The sequence below is a fragment of the Chroicocephalus ridibundus genome, chromosome 8, assembly GCF_963924245.1.
Source record: "Chroicocephalus ridibundus chromosome 8, bChrRid1.1, whole genome shotgun sequence".
Classification (NCBI taxonomy): Eukaryota; Metazoa; Chordata; class Aves; order Charadriiformes; family Laridae; genus Chroicocephalus; species Chroicocephalus ridibundus.
In genome coordinates, this window is record NC_086291.1 from 4,525,346 (window position 1) to 4,543,436 (window position 18,091).

Consider the following 18,091-nt stretch of genomic DNA (forward strand, 5'->3'; position numbering starts at 1 on the left):
TGAATTGTCCACATATGTTGCAAATGTATTTTCACAAACAATACAAAATTGAAGAGTCTCGTGTTTAGATACTTTTCAATCACTAAGAAAACATGCATTCTGCAAAATAGGCATTCTGGGCCTTTTTGAAATCAGTGGGATTTTCTCAGTGGCTTTACTAGTGTTTAGAGTTGCTAGAGTCTTCCTATTTGTGATTAATTGGAGTCAGACAGCAAATAAGTCTGGAACATTCTCCTAACAATGAAAGCTTAGATATTTTATTCACTAAAAAGAATTTAATTGCTGTTATAAGTCACATTCACCTTTAACTTAGTTGGAATTTTTCATACTCTGAGACAGACTCAAAATCTTTTGAAGATTCTCAAGCGAGACTGAGAACAAGAAGTCTGTGCAAATACCACACAAACTGTAGGAGAGATTTTAGAAAAGCAGGCAATGCTTAGCTTGCATCCTTTTGGATCTCTTCCACATTTTAGTGACAAACTATTTTAGATACTGTATAATAAATTATTACTTTTGCTGAAACAAAGCTGACGTCTTTTTAAAGGTGCAAAATAAACATTATTTTTATGAGGCCAGTCACAAAAGACTGGCCTCCCATAGTCGCATTTGTATCCGTAGGCTCTTTTAAATTGATACAGTAGGTCAAAATGTAAGACATAACTACTTGGCTTTCAGATTTTTACTTTTCCATAATAGGTATCAGATGGACTGATTCAGGAGTCACAGATGACCTCCACACACATACGCATTACATAATTCTTTACCTTATTTTACTCAAAACTTTGAAGCCTTCATAAACTTCAGGAACCTGTCCAGCAAAAACACACCTTATTTCCAGCCAAAAGCAGATCTGAACAGTGTGTCAGAAGTTATTAACACTGAAAACAAGATGTCCACCATGTCATTTTGGTTTAGCCTCCAGGATACAAAAGAGCCCTTTCCGTTACTCTGCTGTTACCGATTATTTTCAAAACAACCAGCAGACTGTGTTCAAGAATAAGAATAATGACACCCACTGGATGTTGTTGTCTCACAAACTAATCTAATGCTTACCAATATACAAGTCATATCCTTCAAACAAATTGTAAGCCTCAATATTTCAACACAGATCACAGCAGAGTAAGCACTAAAACACACATCAGCACCTTTTCAAAACAGAAGTTTTACATCAACTACAAGAACTATTTATTTCCACTGTTTTCATGTTTTAATTCTGTTTCAAATATCTCGTCTCTATTTTCTTTTCTTCTGTGCCTCTTCTATCAACATTAGAAGATTAATATGCTTTAGTGCATTGCTGTCCTTAATATCTTTTAATTAGAACACAGTTTCACTTCTTAGCTCTCTCATCTGTGTTCTCCTTTTGCTTTTCTGTTTTTCCTTCAGGATTTTCAGCTCTGTATTCTACACACTGTAGATTAAACTAGACTAGGTTTAAACTAAACTAGATTTAGGTTATTTTTATTAATGGCGATGGATAAAAGAGAGCTATTCAGTATTTGAGATGTAGCCACACCATTCTCTTTACGTGCATTTGCACTCTCCAGCTCTCCTTTTGCTCCTGCTGTCCCTTTTGCTATCCAAATCTTTTCCTTTTTACTGTTTTTTTTCCTGCTAGTTTCCCCACCTGTTTATTACCCTTCCCAGATTCAAGACGGATGAGTTGCATCTTAAATCCCTCCTCTTCTCCCAGACTCTACTCAGATACCGTGTGATTAGCACGCAGGTTCTCCTGTGGCGTTACCGACTCTTCCCTCTGTAATGCGTCTCTCCCTCTCTAACAACAACCTATACATTATTTTTTTTTCTCCTGGCAATGATTTCAGTAGTCTGCTAGTGTTTGTGGTGCCATCTGGGAAAACATATTCTGATCAACAGAACTAGCGTAAGCAGACTGTCTCTATCCGCTGAAGTTTTACTCTGCTGGGTGCCAGCAACTGTATGTTTCTAATGTTAGGGTTTCTTTACAGAAGTCTATAGCGAATGAACAGACAGTTGCTCTCTATTATTTTTTAAATTCAGTTCATTGATTTCAGCACATGAAATTTACTGGGCACACTTTTTGTGCTCTGAATCCAGTACTCGCATAATGATGCCAATTAAATGAGGACCCTCCAGTGTCATTTTCACATGCCCTGTGACAATCCAGTTTTTCAGCAACTTCATTATTTCAGCTCAGCTTATTATTACATCCTTTTCAAGAACAAAAAACTGCCAGGGCACAGATTTTAAACACATTTTTATGCAATTAGGATAGTAATTGACACAAACAGATTTTTAGGTAAGTCACAATAGTAGGGACACAACACATCTGTAACTATGACGCTGAAACTCAGGCTTCCTTTTTGCAGCTGGATCTGTATCTAATCCTTCTGAGGTAATAAGAAAAGCAATCTACATGATTACTTAAGCTTATCAGAAACAGATATCAGAAGCAAAGTAAGTGGACTTAAACATTTAAAAAGTTCCCGGCCACAACTTCTAGAAGAATAAATGAGATAGATACAAAACACCGCACTGGTACTTTAGCAGCTAATCATATTTCACTTAGATCTAGAGAAAAATACTCTGATGAGCAATAGATTTCCATTGAACAGTACTGTTTCGATAACACTGAAACTTTCTGAGGTGAGGCTTTTTTCTAACCTATCAAACTAAAAAAACCTCAATTTCCTGCTGAAAAAGTTACATTGAATCACTTTGTTATTGACCGTATTGTGATAAGGCCAAACAGCGTAGTAAGAAAATGAAGCCACTGAGCCTAACCAAATATTTTTCAACACAGTCGAAACTGGGCACATCAGAATATTGTGCTGGAAAAGAAAAAAAACTAAGCATCAGGCCTCCCACTCCAGTTATGGATAAAAAGTTCAAAGTCGCAGAAGGGGAATGCCGTGCAGTGAACAGTTTCCCCTCTACCCTTGTTTGCTAGTTTAGACACACAGTGTTTACATATTCTAACCCCCTAGACCAAAAGCAGCGGTCTTGGTATGTATCCCACATTGTGCTAGCACAAATGTACCTGAAAAAGTCTCTATCGCATTATTTAAACGAAGCACGAATCGCTCGTAAAATCAAGAAGGAAGACTAACTATGAACAAGCCTCAGACATGAGACTTCTCCTTTAGAATGTTCATTTTTTATTTTTCTTGCCTATCCCTAAAGTTTTGAGCAACAGAAGATGCAAACTCTCAGCACGCTGGCATGCCAGCACAATGGTGTTTCAGTTCGAAGTGGAACTAGGAGAAGTTAATACACAATTTGGAAATCCAGCTGAAAAGAAATAAACAGTGATAGACCCTTTCTATAAACAGATATTCAATATTAGCAGTTATTGTAATGGGTTTTTTATTTTAGTTCTGCTATTTCATAAAAATAGCATCAGAGCGAATTGCTGGATACAAAACAGGCTGTGAGAAAAATGGTTTTCTAAAATTAATTCCATACATTCCTGTTTCCAAGAATAGTAAATACATGACTGAGTACCTAGTCCTCCAGCATGTGCATCAATGAGAGACGCTGCTACTGCAATCCCTGCAGGGAGACCCAGATCTTTGGCAGCTTCTGGCGTTAGACCGTTTCCAACAGACTCTCCAGGAGACAAGACGTGGTTTCCTGGGCAGACACAAGAAAAACCAAACACCTGTCAATTTACTAAACAGAAAAACAAATGTGTATGTTATTACAAGAACTCCCTTCCTCTCCCTCAAGTTAGTGTGGTATATATAAAACAAAAAAGTGCATCAAAGAACTCTATCTGATTAAGAACTATCTCATTATCTGTCTGTATATTAACTACAAGCATGCCAGATCAGGCTGTCCCATAGCAATTCAAAAGTTCAAAAGTATTCAATGTCCTATCTAGCCACAGAGAAAGATTTCACCACAAGCAATTAAATTCTGCCTGGCATCTTTCCAAGAGATATGAAATCCCAAGTTCTCGTGGTAGTTACTGACTTGGCTGCCTGCAGCCATTCTCTGGGCATGTGAACCAGACTCAGCTCAGCCCATGCCCGCAACTGAAAACTCCACCTGTTGCACAAGGCAGGGACCAATTTTTTTTTTCCATTTCCATCCTTTCCAGCAGTTTCTACTCAGAATAGGGTGGCTATAGTAACAGAAACTCTGAAAAAGAAACTGGCTTAAGCAGCAAATTCCTCCATTTGCAGCTGTATTTCCTCACAGGCTTAAACAATCCGGTTTTGAGCCTGCCTTGGCCTTATGAAGTATGAAGAACATCATGGTCAGCCTGAACACAAGCAATGCAACCCTTCCTTCTCAGTCCTGTCACCAGGGAGCCTGGTGGTAGGTCCCATCTGCGTTTGTCTCCATTCTGATGTGTAGAAAGGAAGTAAAACACTCTCCACAACAGAGAATAATGCAGAGGAATAGCATATCAAACAGTATCAGAAATACCGTAATGCCCATGAGCATAATCTTCTAGAAATACAGTTATATGACCTTACTGCTAGATGAAAAGAAGGTTACGATATTAAATTCACAGGTGGAAAACAGGTCTTCAATTTTACATATCACTTAGATCTTTGTCTTTGCTGTAACTGATGTTGGTTCTTCGCTCTAAGGAAGGTGCTTGCTTCCTGACGGATGCAGTGCATGGAGCACTTTGTGACCAGACGGCACACACAGCTTCTCGGTGTTCGTTTTTCCAAGAGTTTCTATTCTGTTGAGAGCCACACGTCGGCCTCTGAAATGCCAGGCTGAATCTCATAATGGAAATTTAAAACAAGTATCTATAGCCCAAACCTTTGCACTTGACTTTGGGTTTATATGCAAATGTTGTGGCCAGTAAGTAAACCTTACCATTTAGCTTATACAGAAGGAAGTGATGACATTAAGCTACCTTCTCACAGGAAAAAAGTCTATATTTTATTAATTCTTAGCGTAAAGTCAAAACGTCTTGCTAGCTTTTTCAAGAGGTCTATCTTTAGCATTTTTTTCCCCAATAAGTTGGAGAGGACGACGTTTCTCTTTAAGAGAACTTTTTTATTACCTTTCTGTTTTTTTAAGACATTGGAGAATAATACCAGTAAAACAAAGTTGTCTGCTTCTCCTGACATTCAAAGACCCTGCAGGTGGAAGGAAGTTCAAAAGAGTTCATGCAGCTAAAACCACATCGTTTTCTTCAGAATCAGTCAGCTGACCTGAAAGCATACAAATATCTTGTATATACAGCATGAGATGAAATTAATCCAAAATAAAACCTCTTTCCAGGCACTCAGTTCCATGGTTGGCTTGTTTATATCAGTCGTACTGGTCAAACATTTTAGTGTGTAATTATTATGTGGTTAAATTCCATTTTAGAGATCAGGGCTACTATTAGACAAAATCTTTTCCTACCAGCTTCTCAATTACTGTATTTCTAGTTAATGAGCACTAAGGGAGCATAAGGGAGCACTTTCAGAGATAAAGATAATCGTCTCTTCTATGGCAGGAGTAGAAAATGACCCTACAGACTCCTCTAGTACTAGTTATGTGCCAGATACTTGTACTAGTTACGTATCAGACCAGCAGCATTGCTATCCCCCATGCGCATAAAGTGTGTGAGAACCTGCAGGGATGGGTTTCCTGTGATTTGAAAATGCAACGTAATAATCTTGTATTTAAAAAATTGGAATTAACCGTAGAGTATGCACTGTCTGTTTTAGGAGTCAAGGTAAACCTGAGCAATTATTCCTCAACTGAAAACACCTCCTGACAATCTGGGAAGCGACAGCAGTCAGGAGTCGCTCATGACAGGGACTGGGAAGGGGAGTCTCCTAGGTCACCCAACAGCCAGGGAACGCAGAAAAGTGGCGCCAGCAAGCAAGCGCAGCAAGGAGAGGACACTGGCTCTGCCCCTCTACTTCATCATCCCAGCTTTAGAAATCCATGAAAGCCCTGCTAGACCCACACAATATGTTCACGAGGAGCTTTGTAAAAGGGAAGAAGTGGGCTCTGCAGGGGCACTCCTTCTGTCATCATGGAAGTTGCCTCCCCACCCACACAAGTGTGAGTAAGTAGGTGTGGAATGGGCAGAGCCTTGCCTGAACCGCAGGGGTAGAGACCTGGAAAGGGAATTATGATTCTCATGGTTTACTCTTCACTGAAAAACTAGAAAACTCAGCCAGGCGTCAGTATGCTTAGAAGCTGTAGGTATAAAGCTATTAAATGATAAAATAAAAAACACAAAAAGCAACCAAAGAGGAGCCACAATTAAAAAGCAAAGCATTTGAAACAGATTGTGCTCCAGTACTAGACTGGGAGAGGGTGAACAGATTCTTACTTGAGTAAAACACAGTGGCTTTAAAAGTCAAGGGACAGCTGCTATAAAAATAAAGGTATTCTATAGCTACACACAGCAATTCAAGGGCAGGTGCTGCCCCCCTTAAATCCTACCTGTCAGGGGCAAGAAGCTGTCGGGGAGGGAGGCAGGGAAATGGGAGCCGCCAGCACACAGAGGCAGGCAGTGAGAGGAGCACAGAGGCTGCATAAAAGAGGCAGTGAAAGGACTGAGGCTTCTCAAGGCTCCTGCCAAAGTAAATGTATCGAGTCTTTTGTTTACAGTAGTCTCCTGTGCAAGTCATTTACCTTTGCTATAATGACTTCCAAAATTAGACCTAACCAAACAAACCCATAATGGCTGAAGCTGGAGAACTTTCTGTTTCACATTCATACAGCTGTTTCACTAATGCAATGCCTTAATCCACAACCTTTTCGTTCCGTATGAGACAGACTATTTCTAGCTATTTTTTCCCCTATAAAGCAGCGAGTTTACAAAAGGAAAAAGCTGTCTGAATCTCTTCCTCCTCTTTTATCCTTCTTCGAAGACTAATGTTAGAATTTGCTATGATCAGGTTTTGTTTAAAGAATTTATGTGGTACCAACGACCCTCTACCTTTTTAGGCGGTTACCGCAGCAACCAGCTATTTACCAGACGCAACACACAAGGCAGACAATACATCTTCAGTCAAGTTTAGTAATCAAAATTCACTGTACTGGCTTACTAATATTTAACAGAACTAGGTACTTTAGGATGTCGAGCTTTTTAAAAATAACAAAAGCAGAGCGCAGCAGGGGGCCCAGCTGACTCAACTATGACATACTCCCTGAGAACAGCTTTTCATCTATCATGCAGAACGCGGCTGCATTTCACAAGCACTTATATCTGGCTGTAAATACAAGGAAAAAAAAATCAAAAAATAGAAGTCCCTTTTCTTCACTATCGTGACACAAGCAAACTTGAACTTGGATATCTCAATCCCTTGTTGAAATTCCAGCAAGCTCAGAAAGAAACCCAAGCAAACTTGTCTCGATTTTATCATCTCCCCCAAACTGGACAATCTAAATGCTTTTTAATTTAAAAGACAATACACAAAACAGACAGCCTGTTAAATAAGCGATATATAACATGTATTGAAGAACTTATCTAGTTAAACAAAAGGGTGCAAAATAGTCATCAAAGGAAACAGGACCTTAGTAAAAAGAAGGACCGTCCATCCAAATGGATTGTGCAAAAGGCAATTTAAGGATTTTCCCCCCTTTGTTCATTACAAAGCTTGTAGACAATCTCCAGTTTCTGTGTTTTATAATAATCTCCGCAATGCCAAAAGTCTGGGATATGCACGGAATCTGAATAAATAATATTATAACTCTTCTGATACATTGTCCCAACCGTATATCACACACAATACATTACCAAATATCCCTCTGGCTTACATACGATACTCGTATTTAACGGAGACGTGTATGGCTGATTGGTCTACAATTTTTAACCCAGCTGATTAGCAAACATAGGTAGCGCTAAGATCAGAAGGAAGCAGGATAATGATGCAGACTATAAAATTACGACACTACTTTTTTTTTCAGGGCTGAATGCATGCTGGTTAAAGGGTGTTAGAAACAGTCAGATTTGGGGCTTTCTAAACATGGAAATACCCTCCATCAAATTTCCTAGTTGGCAGTTAAAAACTTCAGGATTCTCATTGAGGAAAACCCAAACAAATTGTGATATTATAGGCCAGCTTATTTAAAAGTGAGAAAAACAGTCGGTTAAACAAAATCACTTTGGCTTTCTTCAGTTCAAAATCCATCTCTGCCTATGCGAGCTGCCACAGTAGCTTGAGGCACATCTAATTTGGGTCCTTTCCATCCCACTCTCCCATCCAGCTTATGCCTTTGGCTGAACTACATCTCAACTACCTAACATGTAATTACTTCAGGCAGACATATTAGCTTGCTAAACACTGGCAAAAGCAGGCAACCTATGTGCAGGCAGATCCTGATTCATTAAGCTGAAAAGTAAATTGGTCTGCAGACCAATAGGTGCCTACTTCAACAAAGCCTACTGCCTTCTTGTCCAAATGAAAGAGAGCTACTTCATGTATAAATAATAAGCTTTCCTGGTTAAAGGTCAAAAGAAAAAGAAAAAAAGCATTCTGCATCATTGGATCGTTAGGCATGTACATTGACGGACGTGACTGAGTTTTCATTACTAGATTTCAGTGAAACAGTGCAGAATGAAAATCTCTTGTAATGCATGGTTCAGTACTCGCTATGCTGACAGGCCTGTGGGTATACAATACGTATATTTGGATGTCTTACTAAGTAACTACATGCAATGCATTTGCATCCAAACTCAGCCACCTGATCTCATATTTTAGCTCAGAAACAATAATTTCAATAGGCTGATAATTTGGATTTCTGGCACTTTGCAGTACAAGGTTCCTAATAGTCTCTCTAAATGCAAAGATGATCAACGTAGATGACGTGACTATCGTTATACTTTGAGAGTCGCAAGTAACCAGACTTCGGTTTGGTAAAGCACATCAAAAAGATTATACAGGCAATTTAGCTTGTATTAACTATGGATTATTACTTAAAAGAATTTTTTTTATTACTGGATGTTTTTAATAATTCACATGACAGCAACCCCTCTTTGAAGAAAAAAAAATACCCCTTTTTCAAAACTGAAAGAAATGACAGACCAAAAATAACCTGATCAGTTACTGAAAGGACGCTTTTGAATCTTTCAGCTAAGCTTCTGATACCTGCACAAGCTTATTCCCCACCATGTTCACACAGCATCCAGCTCTAATACCTGTACTGAGAAGATACTGATGCATTCTAAAGGGTTCAGAAATGAGTCAGGAAAGCAATTACAAGGATTGAGAAGTATGACAGTTCACATCAGAGTTTTGGTGAAAAACCTCAAGCAGCTCAGTGTTTTCCTTTAACGTAGAAAATTGCAGTCTATGCAGGTCAGGCACGTCACTGCAGTCTGCCAGACAGGAGTAGGAAGTTAAAGTTCAGATGAAAAATAAGGTGTATTCTTCAATTAATTCATTAATTTTGAGAAATGACAGCAACTAGCAATCAACAAGCTTTAAGTCTGAAGTGGGCTCTCCATCACAGGAAATTATAAAATCAAGATTGGTTCTAAGATACACTTTAAACTACTTAAACGTTAATTTTAGGGAGTCAACAGCCTCTGACTTGGAGGAAGTCGGCAAATTGTTTGAAATAGCCCTTCTGTTTTTGTGAATCCTGACTCATAAAGCAGACATCACTGTTTTAACAGGTATCTCAGTGTGAGGCTCAAGCAAAAAAAAAAAAGAAGATGAAAAACAAATCAGGACCAGGGAGAGGAAGAGCCAAGTAAAAAGAAGAAATGACCCAGAACTATTCTGAGAAATGCTTTTTTTTCCTCTCTTCTTTTTTTTAGAACTGTATAAAAAGTAAGAAAGGAGGATATTTGAGAAATTTAAATATTAAACAATCACAACAGGCTCAAAGTCTGCTCAAAGTTTCTCCAATGACTTTTAAAAACAAATTCAAAGAAAAAGCTCCTAGTTTTTACACTACAAAGAAAGAGAAAGTTCACAAGTCCACAAAGTTGACAGAGTAGAAGAAAAGAGAATTCTTCAGGCAGACAGAGCCTGAGACCGGAATTCTAGAAGTGGGCAGTGGGAATTTTTTTTTTCTTTTGAAAGCTCTGTGCTTTTGCTATTAGTTGTCTAAGCCATGATGTAGCCTGAGGATGAAAGAACACCACAGAGTACTCCTCACTTATTGCAGCAGAGACGAGGGAGAAGTGGAAAGGTACCATCTGCCAGGACTCAACCTGATGATAAGCAGGGTGAATGATGGTTCCTCTCCTTACAGTGGAAGAGGAATGGAAAATGTCACCCAGGAACCACTGTGAAGAAACCTGAGCTACCCAAGTTTAGCCCAGCCTCTTAAAGAACGGTTATTGGAAAGAGGAATAGCTCAGGCAGGAGAAACTGGCCGACAGGACACTCCTGAAATTCAAGAAAGGGAAAAGCAAAGTTGTGCACATGAGGTGGAAGGACCCCAGGCACCTGGACAGGCTGGGGGACAACTGTCTGGAAAGCAGCTTGGCAGGAAAGGACCATGAGGTGCGGTGGACACCACGTTGAACATGAGCCAGTGATGTGCCCTTGCAGCGCAGGTGGCCAACAGCCTCCTGGGGTGCGACAGGAAGAGTGCCACCAGCAGGCCAAGGGAGGCGATCCTTGCTCCCTGCTCGGGAGGCCACATCTGGAGCATTGTGTTTTATACTGGGCTTCCTCAGGACAGGATAAACGTGGACATACTGGAGCAAGTCCAAAGAACCTGAAAGATGACAGAGGCATGTCGTACAAGGAGAGACTGAGAGACCTGAGACTTTAAGGCCAGCAAAGAGAATGCTTGGAGGTGGGGGGGATCTTATCAACATGCATATAAATATCTGATGAGAGGGAGTAAAGATGACAGAGCAAGACTTTTCTCGGTGGCACCCAGAGACAGTACAAGCGGCAACACACACAAACTGAGATACAGGAAATTACATTTAAACAAAAGAAAAAATTTATTGGGGAAAGTTGGTCACGGCACTGGAACAGGTTGCCCAGGCAGGTTTTGGAGTCTCCATCCTTGGAAATTCTCAAAACTCAACTGGACACAGCCCTGAGCAACCTGCTGTAGGTGACCTGCTTTAAGCAGGAGGAGTTGGACTAGATAATTTCCAGAGGTCCCTTCTAACCTCAACCATTCATCTGAGTCAGTGACCTCAAGATGGAAAAAACATAAAATAAAATAGAAATCACAGGAACGTGTAGCTTTTCTGAGAAAAATTTTTTCTAACTTCTTACTGCTGAATCATATATTATGAAATAATGCCTGAAGCTTTGAGGAAGGAGACACCCTAAAACCTCTTTGTACTGTGCCAGTTTCAGCTCCTTTACAGTTGCTACAGCTCTTGGACGGACTGAAATGACAGGAAGCCAGAAAAATGTTAGCATATTTGGAACAGTCTTCAGTTGTAAATTCCATGGATTTTGACAGCATGTAAGTGTAAATATCCTCTGATTCATCCTTTTAATTTTGTTTGAAATTGCAACGTGTTGTAATTTATTGGGGATAGCAAAAGACCAATGAGAGACAGATAAAGGGACCCCATACTTAAGAGAATCCTTTTACTTATTATCCTCTACCATTTGCAAAGTATGGTGTTTAAAGCTCATTGTTACAATCAAGTGTTATGAAGAACTGGCAGCTACAAGCTGACCTGAAAAAAAAAAATCATCCCTTTCTCTCAGCCTTCAAGGAAATCCCTCATATACTCTGGAGCATCTGGCATCAAAGGCCTTGGAAGAGATAGAAAACTGGCAGAACGAAGGGATTGACCACTCCCTTCACATCTCTTGTAGCATAAGTTAATATTGACTGTATTCTCCCGCCCTGGACTGAACCTTCCATTTTCAGCCTAAATGTAAATAAACGAGTGGAACTTCCAAGTATTAGAACTGACTAGTTCTGACAAAATACAAAACCTAAGCAGATTCTATTTAAGTGTAAGAAGTGAGGTATACAAAACCATTATCTTCATTACCATTCCACATTTGTATGTGGAAGTAGACGCTGGCAGATGCAACACAAACATTCATATAATAACATGTTCATGAATAAACAACCTGCTGTTTTGCCACTTGTTTGAATGCCTAAAGGAACACCATAAACCCAGCATATTGTAAAGCTTGTGCAGAGTAAGAATGACAGCAGGTACCAATCAAGAGTCACAGCGATCTTGTCAAAGCCCCAAATCATACACGATTTTCTTTATTACCAATTCATGAATAAGTACTACAAATAAAAGAGCATTAGAGCAGAACACCCAGTCATAAAATTCTACAGATCCTTCTTCTCAGGGTGCTAAAAAATGGCATACACAAGTGCTCAGGTACATGAAAACACCAAGCTTCCAATCTCCGAAGTCCCGGACTTAGGGGAATAGTTAGGGACAAGAGATTGCAAAGTGCTAGGGCTGTACGCTAAAGCACAGGCAGAGTGCTATTCTACTGACGCATAGGAGGAAAGGCCACTAACTATAAATGCGCTTGAGAGTCAAGTCGGACCCTTCATAACTGAAAACCCAGTGCCAAAATTTGAAAACAAAATCTAAAAAAAAAAATCAGAAGAAATCCTACTGGAGATGGATTGAGGCAATCTGTGCAAAATGGGAAGCATTCTTCTTTAAGGTGGCTAAGGACAAGTGGGTAAAAGATACAGAGTGAGATTTAAGTAGAGAGATGTATAAGGACCAGAAGGTGTTCTTCCTCACACCACCATCGCCTGCAAAGTCAAAATCAAACATGAAAGAATTCTACCAGTCTTATGCTAAAGCAAATTAAGCAAAGCTACAGTTTTAGAGCTATGAAACAGAGAGATGTGCTGCTTGAAGACAAGCATAAAACTCTCATCTCCGTATTATCCAGTCATACGAAAGTTTAAGGGAAAAAAAAATCAAGTAACGTTAAGAAGGAGTTTATCATTTTGTGAACAGCATTGTTGATGATGGTTGTCTACAAAACCCTATCCGCCGGTATCACGATCTGTCCATGCAAGAGTTATTTCCATTAGCATCTTAATTTCAAGCACTGGAAGTTTAAGGTTAGCATTGAATTTCCGTAAAACTTGGGAGATTTAAACAATCTGAATACTTTTCTCAGTTTTGCCTCAGATGTTCATAAAGAACCCATACATATGAGTTGTGTATTTATTCAGTTTTGAGGATGTGGCTGTAAATTCCTAGTCAGGAAAAGCTGGGAAATGGGTTTATTAAATCCTTATCATGTTGAAGGGCTATATTTCCAAGTATGAAGCTTGCTTTTCAAAAAAATACTTCATTAAAATCAGGGTACTGTTTCATCATAGATGAAAACACCCCTTTACAAAAGAGCATTTTAGCCTTCAACACAGGATCTACAAGAAAAATAAAACCTATTCTGCAATACCTGCAATGCTCTCTCAGACAAAGGCATCATCTTCAACCAAAAAAAGACCTGGCATAAAATATTACTATTCAATAAAAAATCGTTATTTGGTCCCTTAAGTAGCCCCTGAAGTAGATGGCCGTGGTGAAAATTTATCAGGCATTTTCCTCCAAATGGAATATACGCTTCAGTACCCTAAGAGGTCTATAGTACATGAAATTTTAACGGAATTGTTAATGTCTTTCTAGGTTTTATAATACCACAAAGAGATACTCATCATGTGCTTTCACCACAGCAGAAAAATGCTAATGCCTGTAGCACACAACACTTTCATAGTGGTTTTGAATACAAGCCGTCTTCTACTCTCTTGGTGGGCAAATTAATGGGATCAATAAATTTTGTAGTATCTCCAGATAACACTCTTTACCTTCAGAAACGTGATCAGTAAATTCACAATGTACAGAAGGGACCACAAACAACTTATTATGTGGATTCCCTGAAAGATTAGTCTGCTCTGAGAAACGTGAAATGTCAAAGGGCTGGGAATTTTCATATGTGAACCCACGCCTTGATGTGGGAAAGGTTTGTGGAAGATCCTAAAGGTCAAATGTGAGGGTCTCCCTTATCAACAAGGTCATATGTTAAGTTAAACTGAAACTACGAGAAGCGTACTACCTGGAACCACAAGCACCACTCTGATTACAGTAAATATATTTTTAAAGGGCAAGGCTTTTTAAAAGTGATGCTTAAAAGTGTATTTATCAGAATAAAGAAATATGTACATTAAAGAAGTTGTTCTCAGGTAATTTCCATAAATATTTCCAGTGTCATGAAAGTTAAAGCTACTTCAAAAAAAAGTCTAGTCATAACTATTCTTCTATAGTTGGACTGGAAAAAAGAATGATTTCAGTAGAGATTAAAAAAACACATAGCTTTTCTGCCTATTTTAAACTGGTAAACTATGCATTTACTTTTATTACAGTAAGAAAATGTTGCTAATTTTATCTTGTAAAATTTTGCTTTGTTTAGAAAGAAATGATGATTCAGAGCCTACTAATCTTTTAGTAGAGATATGTGAGAAAATTACTATTATCTGTCTTTACAAGGGGAACGTGCAGGCATAAAAATACATCCTTGTATTTGAGCTAAACAAACCTTGAGCAGACATACACGGACTTGGACAAGCTTGAGAACAGAAAAGGAAATTCCACTAGAATTACTTCACACTTCTTAGGTTTTTGGTTTTGTTTTCATTTTAGGAGGAGTTTTGACCATGTACAACCTTCCTTCAACTTACTCCTACCTACGTTATCTGGCAATTTTGAGTTCCTTAATCTGCAAGCCAGCTAAATCTACTGCTTCAAATTCTTTCCTGTCAGCCGTAGCACACTATGATGTGCCTCCTGGAAACACACGCTCTGACTGTTCATCCATGTGAGTTATTTAAACAAATTGCCTGCCTTTGGTATAATGTGCTGAAGTTAACGGCACCTGAGACTGTTCATTTAGGCAACAGCACTCTGAAGCAATATTATAAATACAGTTTGAGTTGAGCTTGTGCAAGGTGTGATCCTGTGTTCGTTGTGCTCAGTGTAGCATTTGTGGGCTCCTGGAGGAGGTCTATGCAGTGACGGTGCCTCGCCACCAATGCTGACACCTTGGGAGTTGGTAGGAAGGAGTCTTCCACCACACAAGGCCGTTCCAGCTGCAGTTTGACCGGTGCCGCCCCAGTGACTGAATGGCACTCTCCTGGTACGTGGATCTACACGGTCTTGATTAATTTAAATTAAGTAAAAGAAAGCTGAGCTTATTCAGAGTGCTCTTCCCAAGTCCAACAACACTGAACACTCATTAAAACAAGCAAACTCCCTAAACTTTTATTGGAACAATGCTACCATTCCCGTTTTCCCATGTAAAGGGACACTGGTAAGATTAGGGGTGGCAGAAAGTAAAGCAATTCCACAGCACACAACGCAGACCTCAGCATTGTTGAGTAGCTTCTGGGCAGGGACTGAGTTGGTTTGTTTTGGTGTCTTTTTGTCTCCTTCTGAAGCTAAACCCTTCCAAGGGGCTCCAACAGGTGCAGTTTAGAAGATAAACTCAAAGGAATGAAGGAGTAGTTGCTACCTGGTTTCCACATTCATACAGAGAGCTCCTTACTCCCTCTTCATAGACACATGAAAGAACGTCACTGTCCTGCTTTTTTTGTGATTTTATCACACAGCTAAATATAATGAATGCAACACTTTCCTTTTTAAAAACGCAAGGTTAGACAAATGGTCATGGAAATAAGCATATATTCTACCTAAGGCCAGGTTTCAGCATTATTATGCAAAACAAAAACTGTCTTATACTTTGGATACACCTAAGGTAATCGGACCCAGAATCTGAAAATCAAAGGGTTTCTCAAGGTGACTAAAAGTACGTGCTCTTCAGAAGCTTCAAGTTCTAGCCTATAGTTTGGTGCAATTCTGGAGGTCAGATTCTGCTTCTCCAATTCCAGCTGAGGTGCACCCAGGTACTCTGTGGTTCATTTCTTGAAAATCAATGCAAGTGCCCAGGGAACTAGACGCTTTCCCCATTAGCTCAGGAAAACATTTTTGTCTTGCAAGAAACACCTATCAACAGAAGTTAATTTGCTGATTTATTTTGTAAACATTGTGTTTTAACAAAAATGTAAGCCTGATATTAGAAATTAATGATTTTTGTCTTGCTAAATGTTGAGCCATATATAGACTAGTTTTATGAGGCTTCCATCACAACAAAAGGGCCTTTTTATTAATGGCTACTTTATCATTTAAAACATGTATGTTTAGTTACTTAAAATGGCAAATTGCTTTGCACTGTCCTTGAAGTGCATTGCATAAATATTGTATAAAAGCCTTAGCTTACACTTCATAAATAATTTATTTTAAAAATACTCTTCCATGAGACCACCAGCTGCCGAGATGTTCAATTTTCTGGTAAAAACATGTATTTATTGCAAGTCTTATTTTAACTTGTTGAAGATTTGCTAAAAGACACATGTGATAGATGTCATAAGAATTGTATTCAAACTAAAACCTCAGGAAGCTAAAAGCCTACTACTCCTAACAGGTTTTATACCTTTGCATAAGCAGTTTCAGTTGCAGGGGGAAAAGCTGAAATCTATTCAAGGAAGCTTTCAAGTACCATTTTCTGATAACTTGAAAATTACTTATAATATATTTTGTGATGATCAGAAAATTTTATAGATTTCATTACATTTCATTTCACTACAGTCCTCCCTACACCATTTCCATTTCATGTTGCTGCATTTAAACTGCTGTACAAACTTGTTCAAAGTGCCAGACATGAAAAAAAAAATCAAAGGAGATTTCAGATAATTAACTTTGATGAATGAGCATATTTTAATTCATGTCTGGTAATATTCTTGTTAATGACATGTCTGCTTAGGACATCCATTAAAAGTCCATTAACTTAACAGGGAAAGTCTAATAAAGTTATCCTGGAAATTTTCTGGTATATTAACATTATGGACTTTTAATGAATATCTGCTGTAGGAATTGCTATTAGCAAGGCTACCATTCTAATTAAAGTTAAGGCTCTAAGAGAGTGAAAAAAACAGTATGAAGATAATAACAAGCAGAAGTAGCACTTTTTTTTGAAAATTAAGAGTGATTGGTACAAGTCACAAAACATGCTATCAGTAACAGCTATAAATTATTACATTGTGGCCGGCCATCCACTATACCCGTATCAGGTGCTTCCTTCATGTAATCAATTGCTGAGGCTCCCATTTACCGCTCCATTGTTGAGGCTGAGCAGTAGAAAAGGCTAGCCAGGCCTTTCAGAAGGGTAGAAGGTATAAAATTTAAACACAGTTTTTGATGACTATGCCAAATAAAAGTGTACTTAGGAAAGGCATCCAACCTTGTTATCAACCCATTTGAAGCTTCATCAAGTCCTGCTACATTTCTGTTGACATTCACAATAATACAGCAAAGGATCTTTTTATATGTGTGTATCTTTTATATATATATGTGCATATAACTTTTTACTGTATTTGTACAGATATAAAACAAAACAACACCCAGATTTACCTATTTTTTCATACTTATCCTTCACCAAATCTTCCAAACCGATCATTTCCCAGAAACTGTCATCCCAACCTCCATCTGAAGTGTACGTCCACTTGCACACTACTGTACAGAGGGACCTAGAAAAGAGACAATATAGGCATGGAATGAGGCAAATGAACACTTTTAGTTTTAAACTTGTGACTACAAAGAAATTTGTGCAAAATGATCTCTTCATTCACTGGTCAAAAATTCCAAGCATAATGCTAACATTAAAAAAAAATTGATTACTCTTTGGAGTGCACGTCTTGAGATACCTTAAAAGGACCTTATGTTTAAGATTCTTCTAAGCTGAAACAACTCCTGGTCTGGCCGCTTCACTGCATAAATCAGTCAAATAACAGGCCGTGCATATGCCTAGAAGACAGCATGGCATGAACATAACAGCTCTTTAGCAAGCAGCTCAGAGAAATATTCCTGCTTTTCCAGGCTGTACCTAAATAGCAATGTTTTGCACACAGTATGTCCCTAGAAAAACTTTCTATTAGTTATGTTCAAGCTGAATTACAATTTACAGGAGATTATGTATGCACTGATAATTGGGTTAAATGACGCTGCTTCAATACCTGCAGGTACAAAATGTCTTTATCAGGTGAATGTGTAGAAGCAAAATCGCATCCAACCACCAGAGCTTCTGCATAGCGTGTGCTCAAGTACCGCTACCATTAGGTCTGTATTTCAGCAGAAGCCGATGGCAAT

At 38.8% G+C, this 18,091-nt stretch overlaps 1 protein-coding gene across 11 annotated transcripts in view; it reads right to left on the reverse strand.

The window, feature by feature from the left end:
• Nucleotides 1–18,091, reverse strand: part of FGGY (FGGY carbohydrate kinase domain containing) — a 327,607-nt gene that overhangs the window by 72,637 nt on the left and 236,879 nt on the right. For all 11 annotated transcript variants that reach the window (XM_063344960.1, XM_063344959.1, XM_063344961.1 and 8 more), the window contains 2 exons: nucleotides 17,357–17,472; nucleotides 3,490–3,618 (listed from right to left, as the gene is read on the reverse strand). In XM_063344960.1, coding sequence (XP_063201030.1) covers nucleotides 3,490–3,618; nucleotides 17,357–17,472 — 245 coding nt within the window. The remainder of the gene's footprint in view (nucleotides 1–3,489; nucleotides 3,619–17,356; nucleotides 17,473–18,091) is intronic.